The 18,830-nt window shown below is 34.7% G+C and overlaps 1 protein-coding gene across 5 annotated transcripts in view; it reads left to right on the top strand.

The window, feature by feature from the left end:
* The window catches only part of LOC128199961 (supervillin), an 85,550-nt gene extending 67,195 nt beyond the window's left edge, over positions 1–18,355 (top strand). For all 5 annotated transcript variants that reach the window (XM_052898982.1, XM_052898981.1, XM_052898979.1 and 2 more), the window contains 12 exons: positions 1,711–1,821; positions 5,134–5,300; positions 6,586–6,764; positions 7,608–7,776; positions 8,547–8,698; positions 9,955–10,109; positions 11,085–11,197; positions 11,888–13,563; positions 14,051–14,149; positions 14,550–14,803; positions 15,529–15,690; positions 16,637–18,355. In XM_052898982.1, coding sequence (XP_052754942.1) covers positions 1,711–1,821; positions 5,134–5,300; positions 6,586–6,764; positions 7,608–7,776; positions 8,547–8,698; positions 9,955–10,109; positions 11,085–11,197; positions 11,888–13,563; positions 14,051–14,149; positions 14,550–14,803; positions 15,529–15,690; positions 16,637–16,723 — 3,324 coding nt within the window. In that variant the 3' untranslated portion in view covers positions 16,724–18,355. The remainder of the gene's footprint in view (positions 1–1,710; positions 1,822–5,133; positions 5,301–6,585; positions 6,765–7,607; positions 7,777–8,546; positions 8,699–9,954; positions 10,110–11,084; positions 11,198–11,887; positions 13,564–14,050; positions 14,150–14,549; positions 14,804–15,528; positions 15,691–16,636) is intronic.
* The last annotated feature ends 475 nt before the right edge of the window (positions 18,356–18,830 follow it).

The raw sequence follows: 18,830 nt of genomic DNA, 5'->3' as shown, positions 1-18,830 counted from the left end.
ATGTTTCTTACTCTATGACATTTGAAGAGCACAGCCATACTTTTGTCTTTTACCATATTTCTACTACTTATATTTTTAATGCACAATGAGAGGTATTTTATTAGTTAGAATATATTTTATTGAATAAATCATCTTTATTTGATGAATACATCTTAATGTTATATTGTGTCGCTTCAGCTAATAATATTATAACCTATGCTCTCAATATTAGAATTCCTATTTAGCATTTATCAGTGGCATGTAAATTTATGTGTGTTCAATTTTATCATTTAAATTTGTCTTAAAACAGCAAACTGTTGACAATATGTTTTTGTAATTTAGTTCTGGTCTGTATATTCTACGTTGTTTTAAATTCCTTGTCTTAATTCTCATAAAGATAGATATCCTAGATTCACGACCAGACAAGCACTGTGTTGTGTTATTGTCTAACTTATTATCATTTATTACTAATAATATAATTTCAACAGTATTCTTCATAGTACTTTAAAAACAGTAATTCAATGATTATCTTAAAATCTTTAACAATGTAATTGTTAATAGTCTTTTTTTTTGTTGAAAATTACTGGACACCACAGGAAAAATGACACATAGTTGATTTTACTAGAAGTACTGTATGTTTACAAGTGCGATAAGGAAATGGTTGTTAATAGGACTTAATTCGATATGCCAACAGTATAGACCGGGACGAATCCGTTCCATAACATTCAATAATTTAACCTTAGCTAACACGTAAAAGGAAAAGTACGTTTTTCTGCAAAGACCTATTAGATCTAGGCATCTATTAATTGTCTTAATATGCATAATTATTTACATATTTATTAAAATTTATCAACAAACATCACAATAACTTGATACAGCCTTTTAACTGAAATTTAACCACTGTAAAATATGTAGGCTGAAATCGAAAATAATGGCATTCTTTTAAAGGAGATTTCTACTAATTTTTAGTATATCAGCCGTAAACTGTTCGCTGCTGAATATAGGTCTCCCCTATAAGGAGGGGTTTGCCAGTAGTTGCCACGCTTGGCAGGCGGGTTGGCAACCGCAATAAGACTTGTGACGTGAGAAATACGACACCCATGAGAAAGGAAGGGGTGGCCTATTATATGTCGGGACCACACAGCACATTTCTAATAATAAAACAACATTTTACTAAAAAAAATATTCAGGTTAAAAACGAAAATGAAATTTGGAAACTGCCACAATTAACACGATAACATCCAGGTGTTAAATTCACTTCAAAAAGATACTAGTGATTCCAATTTCACCTTTTCATACTAGTAAATCAGTTGTTAATTAAATAAGCTAATAATATCGAACATTAAGTATTATTTCCGTGTCTTATTCATAAATTTATATAAAAAAGACATATTTTTCGTAAATCACTAAAGTTTTGTTTTTGAGATTATTCGCTTAGTTATTCGTATCTGTATCGTCATCATCATGATGATGACGATACAGTCATTAATATCACTGCTGAACATAGCCCTCTCTCATGGGTTGCCATAAGGAAAGGTCCCAAGCCAACTACATCCACTGACTCCCCGCAATCCATTTGAGCTCGTCACTCTAGGGTATCGTCATGCACTGTTTGCCCATACGAGGTCTTCACTCAAGAACCAAAGAATCGATAACCGATGGGGAAGAAACCCCATCGGTTATCGATTCTTTGCATCTGTATATTAAATATAAAAAAAAAATTTGTTACAGGATAATCTGAATGCCGCTGTTGATGAGAAGAAAAAAGTTCACATCGATGAGACTGAGCTTGCAACAAACATCTTAGCTGATAGACGAAATAAATTGGAAACAGCTGCTCAGGTTAGTACCTTTACAGTTATATTATTTTTAATCAGTTTTAAAAAAAAGGAGGAGATTTTCAATACTTAATAATACAAGTTTGTTAGCTCATAACTCTCGTCACTTACAAGCCTTTCTTTGAATGAAAGGAAATACTTTCGAAATTATCTCATAAGAATTTTATCAAAATAAATTCAGTAGTTTTGTGGAATAAGATCTTAAATTATTCATTGATTAAAAAGGAAATAGTAAGTCTTGCCGTGATCTGGCTTTACGTTTTACCTCACTGGTGTGAGGGATGATTGACATCTAAAAATCAGGTCAGGTCAGTTGTCCCCTCGTGACATTTTCACCAGAAATTGGGTGGAGCTATATCTCTTAGAGCATATCGTTCACAATTTAGTGATAATCAAACGTAGATAAAGGTAGCTATCTGTCACAGATATTCATTCTCTTACGAATGCTCACCAAAAAATTTGTTACATTTGATTTAAAAGTATGAATCACCAGTTTTCAATTTTATATTTCTTTACATGGTTGAGGTGGCACGTGGTGGAATTTTGTACAATTATTATTCATTACTTACTACAACATTAAAAATATAATTGTTAAAAACATTACAATATTTACCTATCATAATCATGTCCATGTTTAATTTAGTTATAAAAATACTCGTACATAAACTCTATAATAAACCAAATAAATTCAAACCATAGTAATTAAAAGTCTACGTGGGTCTCGTCGTTAAAACAACTTTTGTCTAACGTTGAAGGTCGCGCAGAATACCCTCGTATATTTTAGTACATTATGAAGAAGAACATATCTCCGGTCGTTCTCTCGAAGGACCTATTATATTGTAATAAGTACTCCCGGGGGAAAGCGAAGGCTGTCTCTATAAATCACTCCGCGAATTTCATTGTAGGAACAAAATACGAGGATTTAAGGCTTTGTAAATACTACTTAACATCGAATCAAAGTACTGCGCCTGTCATTTGTTTTATTCTGGCATCATCGTACTTTTATATATTAAAGTGATAGTTTCCTATGCATCTACTTAAAGGAGAAGGAACAAATAGCATGTCCTCGTACTCCTATCAATAGGAGAACACAGTACAAGTAAACGCTATTCACACTAACTCTGCAGTAATGCAAACACCGTTAAAAGTCTTGTCTTGGACAGCAAACTTGTCCCGAGCTACGATGGAGTTCAATTAGATCAAAAGTGGGCGAGCAAGTCAAATGTTGCTTTCACCATAACAGCTATAAAAGACAAAATACCCCAAAATTTATTACCCCATCTAGCATTACCAGCATTGAGCATATTTTTATTATAATCAACATCATTTTACATACATTTTACACAAAATAGAATTGTAATTGTACTATAGACTTTAAGTAAATATTTGCTTTTGGACTCCTGATTTCCATTGCAATATACTCTTTCATATAACGCATCGCATATCGTCATAGTCGTAGAATACTGACGGATCTATATATGTAATATTTGTCAGATCCGTCAGTATTCTACGACTATGACGATATGGTGCAAGTCGGATTTCTCCCAATGAACATGAACGACCTTAAATATAAATGTTTCCTTACATGGCATATATACCATCCCTACGGACAGTGCGTCTTCTCTGCAAGTACTACATTTATCTGTAGACCCTGTGGCGACTTAGCAACAAAGCTAACTTGTAACTCCCCAAATGAATGGACCGCCGGCTTTAGACCACAAAGCGTACTCGTACATTTCCCCCCAAGTTTAACCACTAAGTTAGGCCTCAACAATTTCGCATTGCGCAAATACATTCGTAATGCACAATGTAAATAGGGTTGTCGCATTTTAGAGCAAATAAAGTTTGAAGTAATGTATTTTCTGTATTTTTCTTATATTTTGTCTATTATTCAGCAGATATTTGTCATTACTGAATAGCTTCAAAGCATATTTGCAATATAAATATTAATTATGTTAATATATACGAGTATTTCATGAAATATTCAGCCGATCCATCGTTCGAATTGTTCCGGAAGATACCGCTGATTAATGATGATTAACGTAAAATAAATTACAGATAGATCAAATTATTATTAAGTAATTAAAATGAAATTTTTGGGTTACTTAATTTCATAAAGTTAGGTGCACCTAATATACCAAAAAGACTTACCTCAATATTTTACTACAATAGTGGCAACCCTTAATGTAGAGTCATGTATGCAAGAGGAATGTCGTTTAAATCATACGACCTCTGGGGCTTTTTTCATTGCGGTAAAAAACAATGTATTTATTGGTGTGTACTTAAATGCGTTAATAAATTTAGCCTTTGAGTTAAGGCTGACTCCGAAAGATCAAGGATTTCTGGTGATTAAAACTTTTTAAGTGATTTCCGAAGAAGGAGGTTCACAGGTGGTTTTTTTTTTGCGAATTAAAGGATAACCGATTTTCACAATTTTTGCAATCGGTAGTGTCTACTCGTTTTATTTTTGTGCCTGCTATTTTTCGGTATGGGATGTAAGATTTTGTAAAAAATTCCGCTTTATGGAAGAGGCATATGTTCAGCAGCAGAAAGTTACACATGATATGATGACTATCTAAAAATTTACTTAGCTTTTTTATAGAGGTAAAACCACTGTGAAGTAATATAAGTTTCAGTAATTAAATATACACCCTAATTTTCGCCCTTTTTAGATTTTTAAAAAGGGTAAAATATTCTTATACTGGATTTCATGTTAATAATTTGTGTACCACGTATTTTATATATTTTTTGTACTTATTGTTATTTAGTGTACTTTTATTATTTATTTATTTGCTAACGATTAAAACAATGAAATATAAACATTGATATTTTAATGACCAGATAATATACGAGTAATTGAAAATTATATTTGGTTGCTAAACAATTACAAATAATGAGTAATTTCTTTCTGTATAATAGGCATACTTGTGAGTCATTTTATTCTTTTATTATTAAAGGACCTATACTTTGAAGTAGGATATCTTATATTTTGCGGTTAATTTAATACCTGCTATATATTAGCAAACAAATAGAGTATTCTATTCTATTTATTTGTTAAAATTTTAATTTCTGGACAATGTGACTCAAGATCTGCATGACTCAAGGATTGAAAAAAGTGACAGATAACCTTACTATAAAAGGCGTCATATGCTTTTTACCAACTATACTTATATAAAAAAATTTAATACAGATAATTTTTTTTACTGCAACTTATTAACCCAAACGAGTCTTACTGTGGACTAGATTACGCTACATATATGCCCAGTGTTATTTATTTATTTTCGATACAATAAATTATTTTCTTTTTTGATTTTAGGGATGGCGCAAACGTGTACCCCAGAACGATGCTTCACGTTTCACGGTCGCCGGACGACTGGAGCGGGACAAAGTGTCGGGCACTACACCACCTATGACGCCGCCGCCGGTCTCAACCCCGCCCTCTGTTGTCGCGTCCCCTGGTGTACCACCGCCAAACAAATTCCGGTTAGTTTAATTGTTTTGTTAAAATCTTCAAGAAAACGGCATATTCCATCTTTAAAAGTCAACAAACACGCCCGTAATGCTTCTACTCTTGTGGGTACTCATAGGTAGGTGGGTACTCATATTCACTTACTACGTGGTAAGTTACATGCTGGTTTGTTCCCTGTGTTAAAAAGAAATAACATGGCAAAGAGGGAACAATGGAAAATTGGCAGCTAGGATTATCTCTCGTCTATGCAGGCCTAATATAGATATTTATTACTTAATAAAAAAATGAGGTCTGTACATATATATGCAAAAATATGTATGTATGTACTGATGGCGATGCAAGCGATAATAGATAGATTCTTTCTTCAAACTGTTAAAATGTAAAGGGTCTGAGAGTAACCAAACTGTATAGAGTATTATAACTACTTCGTGTTAAAACGAAATTGCAACGAACTGGCTTGAAACCCAAGAGCTGTTATTCAAATAATTTAAATAAACAATATTTAGAATAGATACCACAGTTGACCATTAGCTTACATTGTAGCATTATATTTAGATAAAGAAATGTTGAAATTTCCTGTACCGACCTCATTTTGTAATGTCCGTCCTTTTGTCCTTTAACCTTAATATATAATATTCCTATTTATTTTTGTTGTATGTATTGGTAACATTTATGCAATAATTATAGAGACGATGTGAATAAAGGTGAATTTATCTTTAAATGAGATCTCTTCTATATTTAGTTCTGCCCACTTAATTTCCTTTTCTGTTTTGGATACTAAGAAATACTCGAATATATTTCTATATTTCTTTTTTCTGTATATAATTTTTATAAAAGACGCGACTCCATATAATACCAATTGATTATCTAGTATATAGACATCGATTCTCTAGTAATAAAATGAAATAACAAATCACTCAATTAATTGTGTGTTCCTTGTACCACTGGTTGATTGTAAAATATATGTCTGTAGCAGTTTTCGTTTGTAGTGTTTGTATTTAAAAAAGAAGACTGTATTTTTTGTATTTGTGTACTAGCATGTGCGTATGTAGTTATGTATGTAGGTATATCTACGTGTGTGGGTATGCATGTAGGTGTGTGTGTGTGCGAGTGTGATACACACCGCATTTGTGTCGGAGTATCTATGTATTGTGTATGAACCGTAAACCAAGTATTTAAATAAATATATTTATCAATTATTTAGCACACATAGTACAAATTCCGTTCAGGACTAAATACCACTGTGTATTTTTAGTATCTTTATAATAAAAGTTATAAACGAACAGAAAACCTTTTCAGATCCCGGAAACAACCAACGTCGCCGACGAACGGTTTCGCGTCCGGTCCGCTGCGTTCAGCGTCGTGCGCAGTCGTAAGCGCCGCCGCCGAAGCGAAACCCAAGGAGATCACACGACCTGACCGCGAGTTGTTCAAGAGGAGCCACTCAGTCAGCGAGAGCATCAGCAGGGTTGATGAAAGTGAGTGTACTTTTTTAATGAGTGTTTAATGTGCTAATCTCAACCCTCTTTAATGTTTAAATCATTGATTGGTACTATTTTATATACGGGGGAAATCAAAATCCTTCGCATTCTTTTAAGATAAATGTTTAACTAGTGAAACCAAATATTTTCCCCTAAGTTGTGTGTAAAAAAACACACGTGTCGAAAAACAACAAGTTTTATTTGACCACTGTAGTGGCAAACGGAGTTACCGTAGCTTATGGACGCCAGATCAGTAATGTAACGAGCGATCTTAATTTTTTTTAACCTTCCATAAAAACGTAAGAAGTATAGTAACACAAAAAAGATGCAAATTATCCTGTATATTGTGCTGAAATGAAACAATAGACTGTAATGGACATTTTTATAATTTTTATAATTATCTTTACGATTTTATTATTACTATTTGTAAAGAAGTAATGTATGGAATTCTATGACGACTTTTTTAATTTTTTTTTCCTACTATAGAAATCCCATATGAAATTGTGCAATGCTAAGATTACTTATAGTTTTATTATACGTTTATGTTTGGTTTTAACACAATGTACTCTAGAAATAGCTTAACCTCTAGTAAAGCGGCCAATTATTTTCTCAGTGTGATCTTATATTTTTTTGTTCTCTTTTTGCTCAGTTTACTACTATATCGTTTAGTAGGGAACAATAAAGGCTATCTTGTTTAGGCTACCTTTATTATATATCAATGAAAAATATAAAAGAAAAATATTTAACGTGAATGATACTGTTCTTCTCCTGACAAAAACATGATACTAATTGCTAATAATGTATATCATGATTTTATCAATATATCCATTTAATCTTCAGATGATGAGACATCACCAGGCCCCGAGAAGACGGGATGTCCGGTGCGTGTACCACGTGCGGACGACGAGACCTTCCACGCCTTCTTTGCACCCCTCCAGCAGCAGGAGAAAACTCCTGAGGCAGCCGTGGATGTCGACCTGGACGCCATTGACAGTGGCTCAAGACAGCTGTAAGTTATTCCAATACTAGTTTTTATGCCTGACTTCGTCTTTGTGACCGGGGAAAAGAGCGGTCTATCATCAAATTCTATAGTGAATAGTTAAGCAGTTAAAGCGCTAAGAGGTAACAAACAAATAAACACACTTTTACATTTATAACATGTGTAAGGATAACAAGAATTTATGCATGTTATTGTGGTGTAACTTTTTGGAGATTAGGTTCGAAATTTTCAGGGCATTCGATCTCCTGTTGATATTTTTAGAAATAATTTTATTTTTTACTAACTGCAATTAATGTTCTCACAATCTTTTAGTGCACTAGCACTATATTATACATATAATTGTATTATATATTACTTTATTTGCATCTGGCGATTAGAATTCTAAGAATTAATACTTTAATTTGTACTATTTTTTTTTTGACAACACTACAAATTCAATCTGTGAGTGTAGACACGACACTACGTACAGACGTTACTGAGTTTACTTGCGTTTGATTAAAATAATTACTCCACTACCTTCTTTAACTTATTCAACAATCACCAGCGACTCTTCAACTAGCTATACGTATAGTAAAAAGTAATGTAAAAACTATCGGTTTTACTTACGTGTAAATGTACGCTCGCATCACAGTCGCTCATGATTAAGGATCACGAATTGATCCCGAAACTAGTGGAGCTTTCTCGATCTAATTGCACGTAAGTTAAACCGGTAGTTATTAAATTAAAATATAATGTGTACTTACGAAACTTAACAATAATAATAAATAATGTATGCACAGGCTAGCAAGTGAGTGGGCGCGGCGTGCTAAACGCGAGCGGCGACAAGTTGGCTCCAAGAATCCACTCAAGGCGCTCGCAGCTAGAACAGATCTGAGGGAGGAGTACATCGCTTCCTCCACCGGCATACGGGAGCAAGTGTTAAAGGAGAAAGGTGAGAAATTTATGGTATTGTTAATACCAACTATATTTAGTAGAAAAATCTATAATCTAATTTAACTAAAAATTGTTTCGATATAAACTTGAATTATATTCATTGCCAATCAGCTGTTCGCATGGCTGTTTTTCGGTTTGAAGTTGTTTTTTTAATGAATGATAGTGAAATGGTGACTCCGCCTGCGCTAAGAGTATACTCTGCTAGAGCATCAGTGATGGATGATAAGTGATAAAGAAAAGGTAGGTCAGTTAGCCCATCGTGATGTTCGGATCGGAATTCAGCACTATGATTTTCAGGTGGGGCCACGTGGAGGTCGGTATGACAGGGTATTTACTAGCAATGGGACAGGTAGCCCGCATTACTAACAACTTTTACAGAGCGCTATAACAACTAAATTTACTTATTTTTTAGTAATATCCGCAGCGCAATTTATGTCTGTATATAGCATAAAGCGTATAATGGATGTCACAGTATTATTAGTGTTTTGCATAATCCTGTTCATATTTACGTATATAATTTTCCACTTTCTAATAGGCCGTCAGCTTTTTTTAATCTGTTTTCCCATAAAAAAAAAAAAAATAAAAAATAAAAAAATATTTTATGTAGCTATCTACATAAAATATTGAATTTTTATTTTTTATACAACAGAATGACAAGCTGACGGTCCACCTGATGATAAGTGCTAACTGTCGCCTATAAACATGAGCAGTATCATGGATATAACAGAGTATACTGTTTCGCCCATTATACTCCCCATGTGTTGCCATTTCTGAGTACTCAGATGTTATTCCTCTGTACCCTGTAAAATCACTGCCATATCCCACCCTTCAAACCGAAATACAGCCATGCAAATAAATGCTTCACGGTAGAAATACGAATGGGACAGAGATACCAAAGCAAAATATTTTTGTACAAAGTTTCCCTCTGGAATGTATCTACGGACTTTTTAATCTATCTATCCTATTTAAGAGCTGTGCTCCTGTCGGTGGAGCTCTTGCCACTCACTACGATTTTCAGCGAGTCTCTTCACCTTTGATACGACACGACACCAATTCCTTCCTTAATCTGCCTGATGTAACTATGTCTCGGTCTCCCTCTTCCCCTTCTTCCTTCTATCTTACCTTCTATTATATTATTCATAAGTTCGTCGTGTCGTATCAAGTGTCCTAACATTTTTCCCCTTCTGTCCTCAATAGTTCTAATAATTAGTTTTTTTTTTTTCCTTTTTAATAATGATTATAATTTCTGACCAGTGTCGGCTAACTGCGGCCTGGCGGCGGAGGCGCTAGCGGCTCTCGCCAGCAAGGAAGACTTCGCGCACGTGGCGCTGCGAAGTGCCCTCGCGCCCGTCGCCGCGCCGCCCTCCCGCCCCACGCTTCTACACGTGAAGGGTCGACGTCGCGTACAGGTATTTTTTCATTCATATCAGCCGATAACGTCCCTGCACATAGGCCTCCCCCTACTGGGGAATTTACATGGATGATGGGGAATACAGTAGTCGTCACACTTGGTAGGCGGGTTGGCAACCGTAGTTAGGCTTTGGTGATGTTTAAAGACGGACGCTGCTGCTCGTCTTTCACACAATAAGTTCCTTTAGTCGCTTATGACATCCACGAGTGACGAACGGGTGGCCCATTTTATGCCGGACCGTATAGCAGCTAAACAACTGTAAAGGAGTACAGCGTACAAATATACGACTCGATATTTCTTGATTCAAACAGATTCAAATAATAGATATAAAAAACCAATATTGGCACCAAAGGTAATTCCAATGGTTAATTCCTTTGAAACTGATTCTAACTATACATATGAAATAAATTGTAGATTCACATTCCCATACGCAGTATATCCAAAAGTATCGCGATTGAAAAAATAAACAGTGAGATTAAACTTACTTGAATAAATAATATATTTATTTGTATTTTATTTTATACAGATCATGAAAAGTATTATTTATTGTAAACTAGCGACCCGCCCCGGTTTCGCTCGGGTGCACATTACATCACAACACATTAGAAATCTTTAAAATTATCAGTGTTTCTCTACTATATTATGCATGTATTATACACATAAACCTTCCTCTTTCCTCTATTTATTTAAAAAAAAAACTGCTTCCAAATCCGTTGCGTAGAGTTAAAGATTTAAGCATACATAGGGACGGACAGACAGCGACAGCGAGTTTGTTTTTAAACGGTTTTATATACGATGTAGTGATAGTGACTAAATTAAAGACTTGCTTTGTTTACACGAATTTATATTCATGTTCGTGTCTCAACGCGTTTACAGGTAATTAGAACCTAGTAGTATGAATATATAAGTATTTTACTATAATAACAGAAGTATACATTATGCTTATATTCCACATGATATCTTTCTATTTCAGACCAGACTGGTGGAGCCTGTGCATACGAACGTGAACCGTGGCGATTGTTTCATACTAATCACGCCCGACCAAGTGTTCCTGTATATTGGACTTTACGCCAACGTAATAGAGAAGTGAGTTATGTTGATAATTTTTTTTAAGATAAGCTATATCTGACGGCTCTACTTGCGTAAATCATTACATACAGTATGCTTTATGCTTAGGTAGGATTTAACTTACCCACATACCAACTTTTGTTCAAATCTGTTCTGTAGTTTTACTGCTTATTCCCGATATTGTATAATGAAAATAAAGCATACTCATTCACTCATTCATTTATAATATTATAAAATCTTATTATTATAGTAAGGATAGGACAAAACATGCACAAATACCAAATACTACATATACCAAAACAACAGGAGTTCTGGTATCGTACGAATATTTTTAAAAGTCATTAATGATTTTACATTATAACTCGTTAATATCTCTCGCTGGGTGCATATCTCTTTTCTTAAGACTATTTTTACTGCCAGTGTAATAATATTATTATAGATTTTTATAATTAGATTTTTTTTCAAGCACTTGTTTTGGTGTTAAATGCTGTGTTCTTGTTGTCGCCTATAACAATATCCTGGAAATAGAAAGTTGTTACATATTGTCTTTTTACGTAAAATATTAGTGTTCAGTTTACCTTAAATTCATATATAATATTTAAATATCCATAATATCATCCAAATTTAAATGCATAAGAAGAGGTGAAAAAATCTTGCAATGGGTCTCTTTTATTTATATACATATAATCCAATTGTATTGTTTCACAGAAATCGCAGTACCGACATCGCGACACATATACATAACAGAAAAGATCTCGGCTGCAAAAACTCAACGGGCGTAATCAAGATTGACGAACACGCTAAGAACTACTCGAACAAGCACTGGAACGAGTTCTGGTCGTTGCTCGGCGTCACCGATGGCATAGAAGATTATAAGCCAATAGAGACTGGCCAAGTGGACGAAGATGAAATATACGAGTCCTGCATCATACAAACAAACATGTGCTATGAGGTATTAGATGATGAACTTATCCCCATCAAAGAGTACTGGGGTCAGATGCCAAAGATTGCTATGTTGAACCAATCGAAAGTCATCGTATTCGATTTTGGCTCAGAAATGTACATTTGGTATGGAAAAAATGTACCTCTCGAGAGCAGGAGACGGGCCGCCCAACTCGCACAAGAGCTCTTCGACTGTGGATACAACTATGAAGAGTGTCACATCAACCCATTAAATGCAGCCATACACCAAGGTGCCAGAGAGGAATCCAACACTCCTCTCAAATCGTCGAATAAAAGACCTGAGTGGGCCATTCTAACCAAAGTAACGCAGCACATGGAATCCATCTTATTCAAAGAGAAGTTCCTAGACTGGCCTGATTACTCTCGCGTCATCAAGGTGAAGCCGCAGGAGAATAAATCGAACAGTGTCGATATAACGCCATGCGACGCCGAGGAAATGTGGTCGAATGAGTACCAGGACCCAGATCTCATTTTAGAAGGGTCCCATATCGGCCGCGGTACGCACTATTACGATAAGGAGGAGTTGAGACACTACGATATAAAGACCAAGTCGGTCTGTAAATGGGTAATACAGGAGTACGATTACCAAAAAGTGGAGAACGACTCCGAAGTGGGAGAGTTTTTCTCTGGCGATAGCTATATCATCAGATGGGAATACCAAATAACAGTAACTGGCCGAGAACTTAACGGGAAACCTTCCAAGCATAATATAACCGGCCGTGATCGATGCGCCTACTTCTGCTGGCAGGGAAGAGATGCTTCTTCTAATGAGAAAGGTGCTGCGGCTTTACTCACAGTGGAATTAGATAGAGAAAAGGGCCCTCAGTTGAGGGTCGCGCAGGGAAACGAGCCGCCGGCGTTCCTCAATCTCTTCCAAGGCAACCTAATCATCCACCAAGGCAAAAAAGACACAGATAAGAGTCGATACAAACTGTTCGTGACGCGAGGTAACCTGTCCAACGAGGCGTATCTGCTACAAGTACCATGTTCGGTGCGACAGTTACGCAGCCGTGGGTCGCTACTTCTCGTCGACACAGAGAAGGGCTGCTTGTACATTTGGCATGGTGCTAGAAGTTTGAAACACACTAAGAATATAGCAATCGAGTTGGCCAATAAGTTGATAGCGCGCAAGTGTACTTATTTGTTCGGAGATAAAGCAGGGGATGTGAATATCACAGAGGTCAAAGAAGGAGAGGAGCCGAAAGAAGTGCTGGATGCTTTGGGTGTGGCCAACAAGCAATATTATAATTCAGTGCTGAGCGGTGGTCGGACGGGAGGAGAAGTGACACCACGCCTGTTCCATTTCACTGACCTGGGGGGCCAGTTCGAAGCCAATGAGGTGCTGTCACCCCTCCGCCATGAACACCTGGTGACACCCTTCCCTTTTGAACAAAAGGAGTTATATTCGGCTTCGCAACCAGGTAACTACAATTTTTAATAGTAAAACTATTTTGTCATAATTTACACCTATACGGTATAAAAAAAATTTACAACAATAATCATTGTATAGTGTATAATAACTTGTTAACCAATTTCAAAATGATTCTCAATTCGGTTGTGTATTTTTTTTATGTTTGTTACCTCAGAACTCTGTCAATTATATCTCTGTATAATATATATATATATATATATATATATATATATATATATATATATATATATATATATATATATATATATATATATATATATATATATATATATATATATATATATATATATATATATATTGAAATCAAAATAACTGGTTTTGCCACATTTGAAGTCATTTTTTTTTTTTTGTGGAACACAATCTTAAGTTATTCGATAATAATCAGATCAGTAAAATAATAAATCTGTCAGTATTATATGATCTAAAGTTACGTTTAATTTTGAATATTTAAAAATGTATTATTTTTACTTTTTCAGCTCTATTTCTGTTAGACGACGGAAAATCAGTATGGCTATGGCAAGGCTGGTGGCCTCGAGGGGAAGACGGAGAGTTTGAACCTGCAGAAAGAAACGCCGGTATGTGTAAATGTTTGACTTAAAACGAGTATTTTTTAAAACTGTATCTTACATTTTTCTCTCAAGTTTTGAACAAGAATTTATGAATAAAATTTCATTAATGGACTACAAATTGAATTCTTCATAACATATCGATCTCTTGCAAATCTGAAGTGAGAGGAAGAAAATCTGACACTCTCTGAGACAAAGAAAATCTGACCCTCTCTGGAGATAAGTCCTTCATTATCATTTTATTCAATTTACAAATTTTGTAAATTATTTACAAATTTAAACGCAACGCGCACATGACCTCTAGTGTTGCAAGCGTTCATAGGGCACAGTAACCGTTTACCATTAGACGAGCTGTATGCTTGTTTGCGACAAAACCCTTTACCTTGACAAGATAAAATTCTATTTTTAGGCGTCGGCGCTTTCGCGGCGCGATGGCAAGCGATGCGAGTGGCCGCACTTCGAACAGCTGAAGCCTATTGGACAGTGTCACGTGGTCGCAACGAGCGAAGTGAACCGAACGCTGGAAGCGATGCAAGCGGTCCAAGCGAGCGACCACAACAACCAGACGTCCAAGTAGTAGCGGCCGGTCTTGAGCCTCAGCAGTTCACCGACCTGTTTGATACTTGGCGAGAGCACGATGAAGCCGCCGAGGCTAATATTGCGGTATGTACTATAATTGTTTATGGTGGTTGTTTGGGTGATTGGTAAGAGGGAAGGGGATTGTAAAGTCATAGATAATATTTCTTTAACAACGGTGGTCTTATTACTTACTGATGTCTGGATCTGACTGGTTTGTGATATATTATGCAATAGAATATAAAATATATAGGATTTTATTTAGATAATTTATTTAAATTGATGCACTTTTAAAAGTATATTATACTTTTATAATTTTTATATAATTCTTATAATTTTATTGACAGTCAACTTCTAATTAATTGAATAAGTAATAGTTGTATATATTTATAGTTTTGATTAGGAATTAAAACTTAATTTGCTTAGATTATAAAAATAGTTTCCATACAAATGTTTCGGCAAAAATAAGTCAACTTTTATCAACAAGTATAAGTTTGTCAACAAATTATATAATAACCCTGATAATATCCTGTATTGTATTTTTTTATGTCGGATTATGATCACGGAAAACCAGCTTAAAATATTTTATCACTTACACCTATTGTAAATTATATAAAATTTTACTTGTAAAGTTGTAAATATCAGAATAAAAAAGAAGTAAGTGCATGCACTGTGGGTGGACAGCATTTTTTTACAGTAATTCTAATTCGGATACAATACAAAACATTCTTTTTTGTTCTGTGTAAATTATTAATAAGCAAGGGTTGGGCTCTTGCTTGGGCGCACTGTACGATATACGCACGTTCCTTCAGCACGGGTACAAGGCGGGCGAGACGTTGGCCGGCGCTCGGGAACTAGCGCGGCTAGCTAGCTGCGACGCTGTGCTATCTCTAGCCGAGCTGCAGCGGCGCCCTCTACCTGATCACGTCGATCCACATCACCTCGAACGGCACCTCTCCGAAACAGACTTCCAGGTATAAAAAAGTGGCACAGAACTTCGACTAAATCATTATTTTTAGGCAAAAACACATAATAGAAACGTAATAATACATTTGTATGACTATATATGTATGTAATAAATAAATATACATATTATAATATATCATAATCACAAATATACTCGAAACATAATACATACATACATGCATGCACACATCACATTATTATCATTGTATATCGTAATGTAATTATATTTTATTAGACATAAGGCCATGAAATGGTTTAATATCGTAAAAAAGGTATTGTAAAAGGGTATTGTGTTACACCATATTACTGACTTATGAACCTGTAATTACCACAGTATGTACAATAAAGTATTAATTCATTCAATCTGACCATAGACAAAGAATCTTGCGGTACACGCTACTGGGAATTGTTATTGAGCAAGTCACATTATGTTAAAAACGTGCTCAAGGTATTTTTGTATTTTTTTACGGAAGGTAAAATTCCCTGCGGTGTAACTAAATATCAGTTTATTCATAGTTAATTCAATTATCTTCTCATTCATTCATACAACATCTGTCAAACGTGTTGGCGTTCTATGCCTTCCAATTTTTTTTTAACATATTAATGTTTATTGATAAATTATTATCAATCATTATAAATGAAGACAATGGACGTAGCTTTGTGCTTTGTTCAGAAAATTTTATTAATTCTGCGATTTGGACTAAAAATGGGAATCCTTGTGTCGCAGTCAATCCATTGTCATACTTTTTACGACACCCTAGGGATGAGAGCAACAGTGACGCATTTTATTTTTACTCGACGACAAAACAAAATTAAAAAAGAAAAATTATGTCTTTAACAAATTATTATGTCTGTAGCTAAGGGAAAAGCATGAATTTATTATTTTAAAATTAAGAGGTGTAGGCTCTCGAAAATGTAATACTATAAAGTGCTTATCTCGATATCTTTTTGCAGGAGGCTTTCGGGATGACCAAAGAAGACTTCTCAGCACTACCCGCGTGGAAGCAAACAAACCTTAAAAAGGATATAGGCCTGTTTTGACCCGTCGGCCTCCGCCATTTTACATATACAGGAACGGCCCGGGCGGCCTAGGAACGCTCTAGGAACGTCTTCTATATCATAATACCTAGATACCATACCCATGCGTTCATCTTAAGTAGTATAAAGTTTTGTACAATCACACATATTTCGTACTTTTTTACTGAACAATGTTGATGGATTTGATAGGAATTAACATTAAGAGCACGCTTTAAATTCTATTGTAATCGATACAGACGTTTTATACTAATGGAATGCAATGTATTCGCTCTCGTGATATTTTCATGTAACCGCCGTAGACATAGGCTGTAGTTGGAATACGGATTTGTATGTTGGAATTGTTTATTGGCGGGTAATGTTATTTGTTGCATCCATGGCATGGCATGCTCTATATGTTGTAAATATATTTTTTTTTGTTTCTCTATTTATTTACTTAATCGTCAATCGTATATCTTAATATATTAACAGTACTCTTTTAATAAACAATTTTAATATTTTTAATTTTTGAAAACTTGTTTATACTTTTTAGTCTGCCATCATGGATATGACGAAATTGTAATGCTAATGTGGTGATATTTTTCGATTTTATTACGTACCTTATATATTGTCAAATAATGCAATCGAGACATTGTGGTAAATTGATACTTATCGCATATAGTACTGTGTTATTTGAGAATATGGAACGTGTAATGTAGGGCAAATGAATCTGGTCAAAGTATGGTTAACTGTTATAAATCGCTAGATATACAAACTCATGTACTTCTATTATTATATACGCTTTAGGGTAGGCTTATAACGATCTGTGACGGTTAGAGTTTTGTACAAATAATTGCGTACGTAAATAATTATGTACGTACTATTTGATTACGCTGTCGAATCGCCGAAACTGTTTACTATCTAATATTTGTATAAAACTATCACCGTCACAGAACTTCTATAATATTTTAACACATCACATATCTACTCATTGCTACTTTTTATACTGTGCGTTAGGTGGACCATGTTTTGATATATTTAATCTTGAAGTATGTCAGTATGGGTTTAGCTTGACTTCGTAGCGAAGTGTATATGTACTTGTATGACCATATAATTTGACCTTTTGTTATATTGCGATGCGTAAAGCATATTTGACTGAGGAATTAAATACGTGGGTGTGGACTAGCGTTATTTGTGTTTGGATAGGACAACATCGAAAATGTAGATGCGGTTTGTCTGAAACGAGTGGCGCTAGTGTGCACCAAGCTCAATATTTGTACTTTAATTTTAACACTGTTGCTATGTTGTGTACAATTTTAGATGTTTATTTTTTATAGCTAGCAATATTGCTTGTGTAATTTGGGTAACTTTGACTGGTCATGTTGGAGTGAAATTGCCAGTATTTTTAAATGGCGTTATATGCCGGTGAGTAGTGTAACTCTAACAAGTCATACTTTAAATGTTAACCTATAACTACGAATAACCTACATTATGTTACTTATGTCCGATGCATTTACGGCCGGTCTTGTACCTAGAGACATAAGCATATCTCTCAAATCCAATGTTTAATGTTTGCTTTGGTTGTGTTAACTATAATTATTATTGTATTGAGATTTATTTTGTATAATAATGTAATAAATTGCTAAAATTGATTTGTAATATTTATTTTTATTATTATCTATCTCACAATACCTTTCCTTGCCTTTCCTTATGTAACTTCGCCTCCTTATGGTCTTCCTCTTTCCCTCCTTCCCCCTATCTTACCTTCTATTATAATGCTCATAAGTTCGTCGTGTACTATCAAGTATCAAATTTATTATTATATCAACTCAAATTTTAAAATAGCTATAAATAGAGACATAATCTCTCTTATAATTAAATCTCAAATTTGTTTTTGCTGTCAGTTTAAAATTTGGCACAATTAGGTAACTTAGTACTTACAATTAGTAACTTAGTTATCCGAAATTACTCTCACAGAAAATATTACAAATATAAGGAAAAAATAGACTACCCGAATTATTTAATAGCACATCGTTTCTTTTTTCTTTATACTTGCTCATCACGGATTAAATAAGCCGTCAATTATCTAATCCGTTTTAAAAATTGCGAATTTTTATAGGTATATCATGTGATA

This window comes from Galleria mellonella, unplaced genomic scaffold (assembly GCF_026898425.1).
Source record: "Galleria mellonella isolate WM207_F2 unplaced genomic scaffold, CSIRO_AGI_GalMel_v1 utg55, whole genome shotgun sequence".
In the NCBI taxonomy this organism is placed as follows: Eukaryota; Metazoa; Arthropoda; class Insecta; order Lepidoptera; family Pyralidae; genus Galleria; species Galleria mellonella.
Note: the sequence above shows the minus strand (reverse complement) of the source record. Positions and strands in the feature narration are given on the sequence as shown.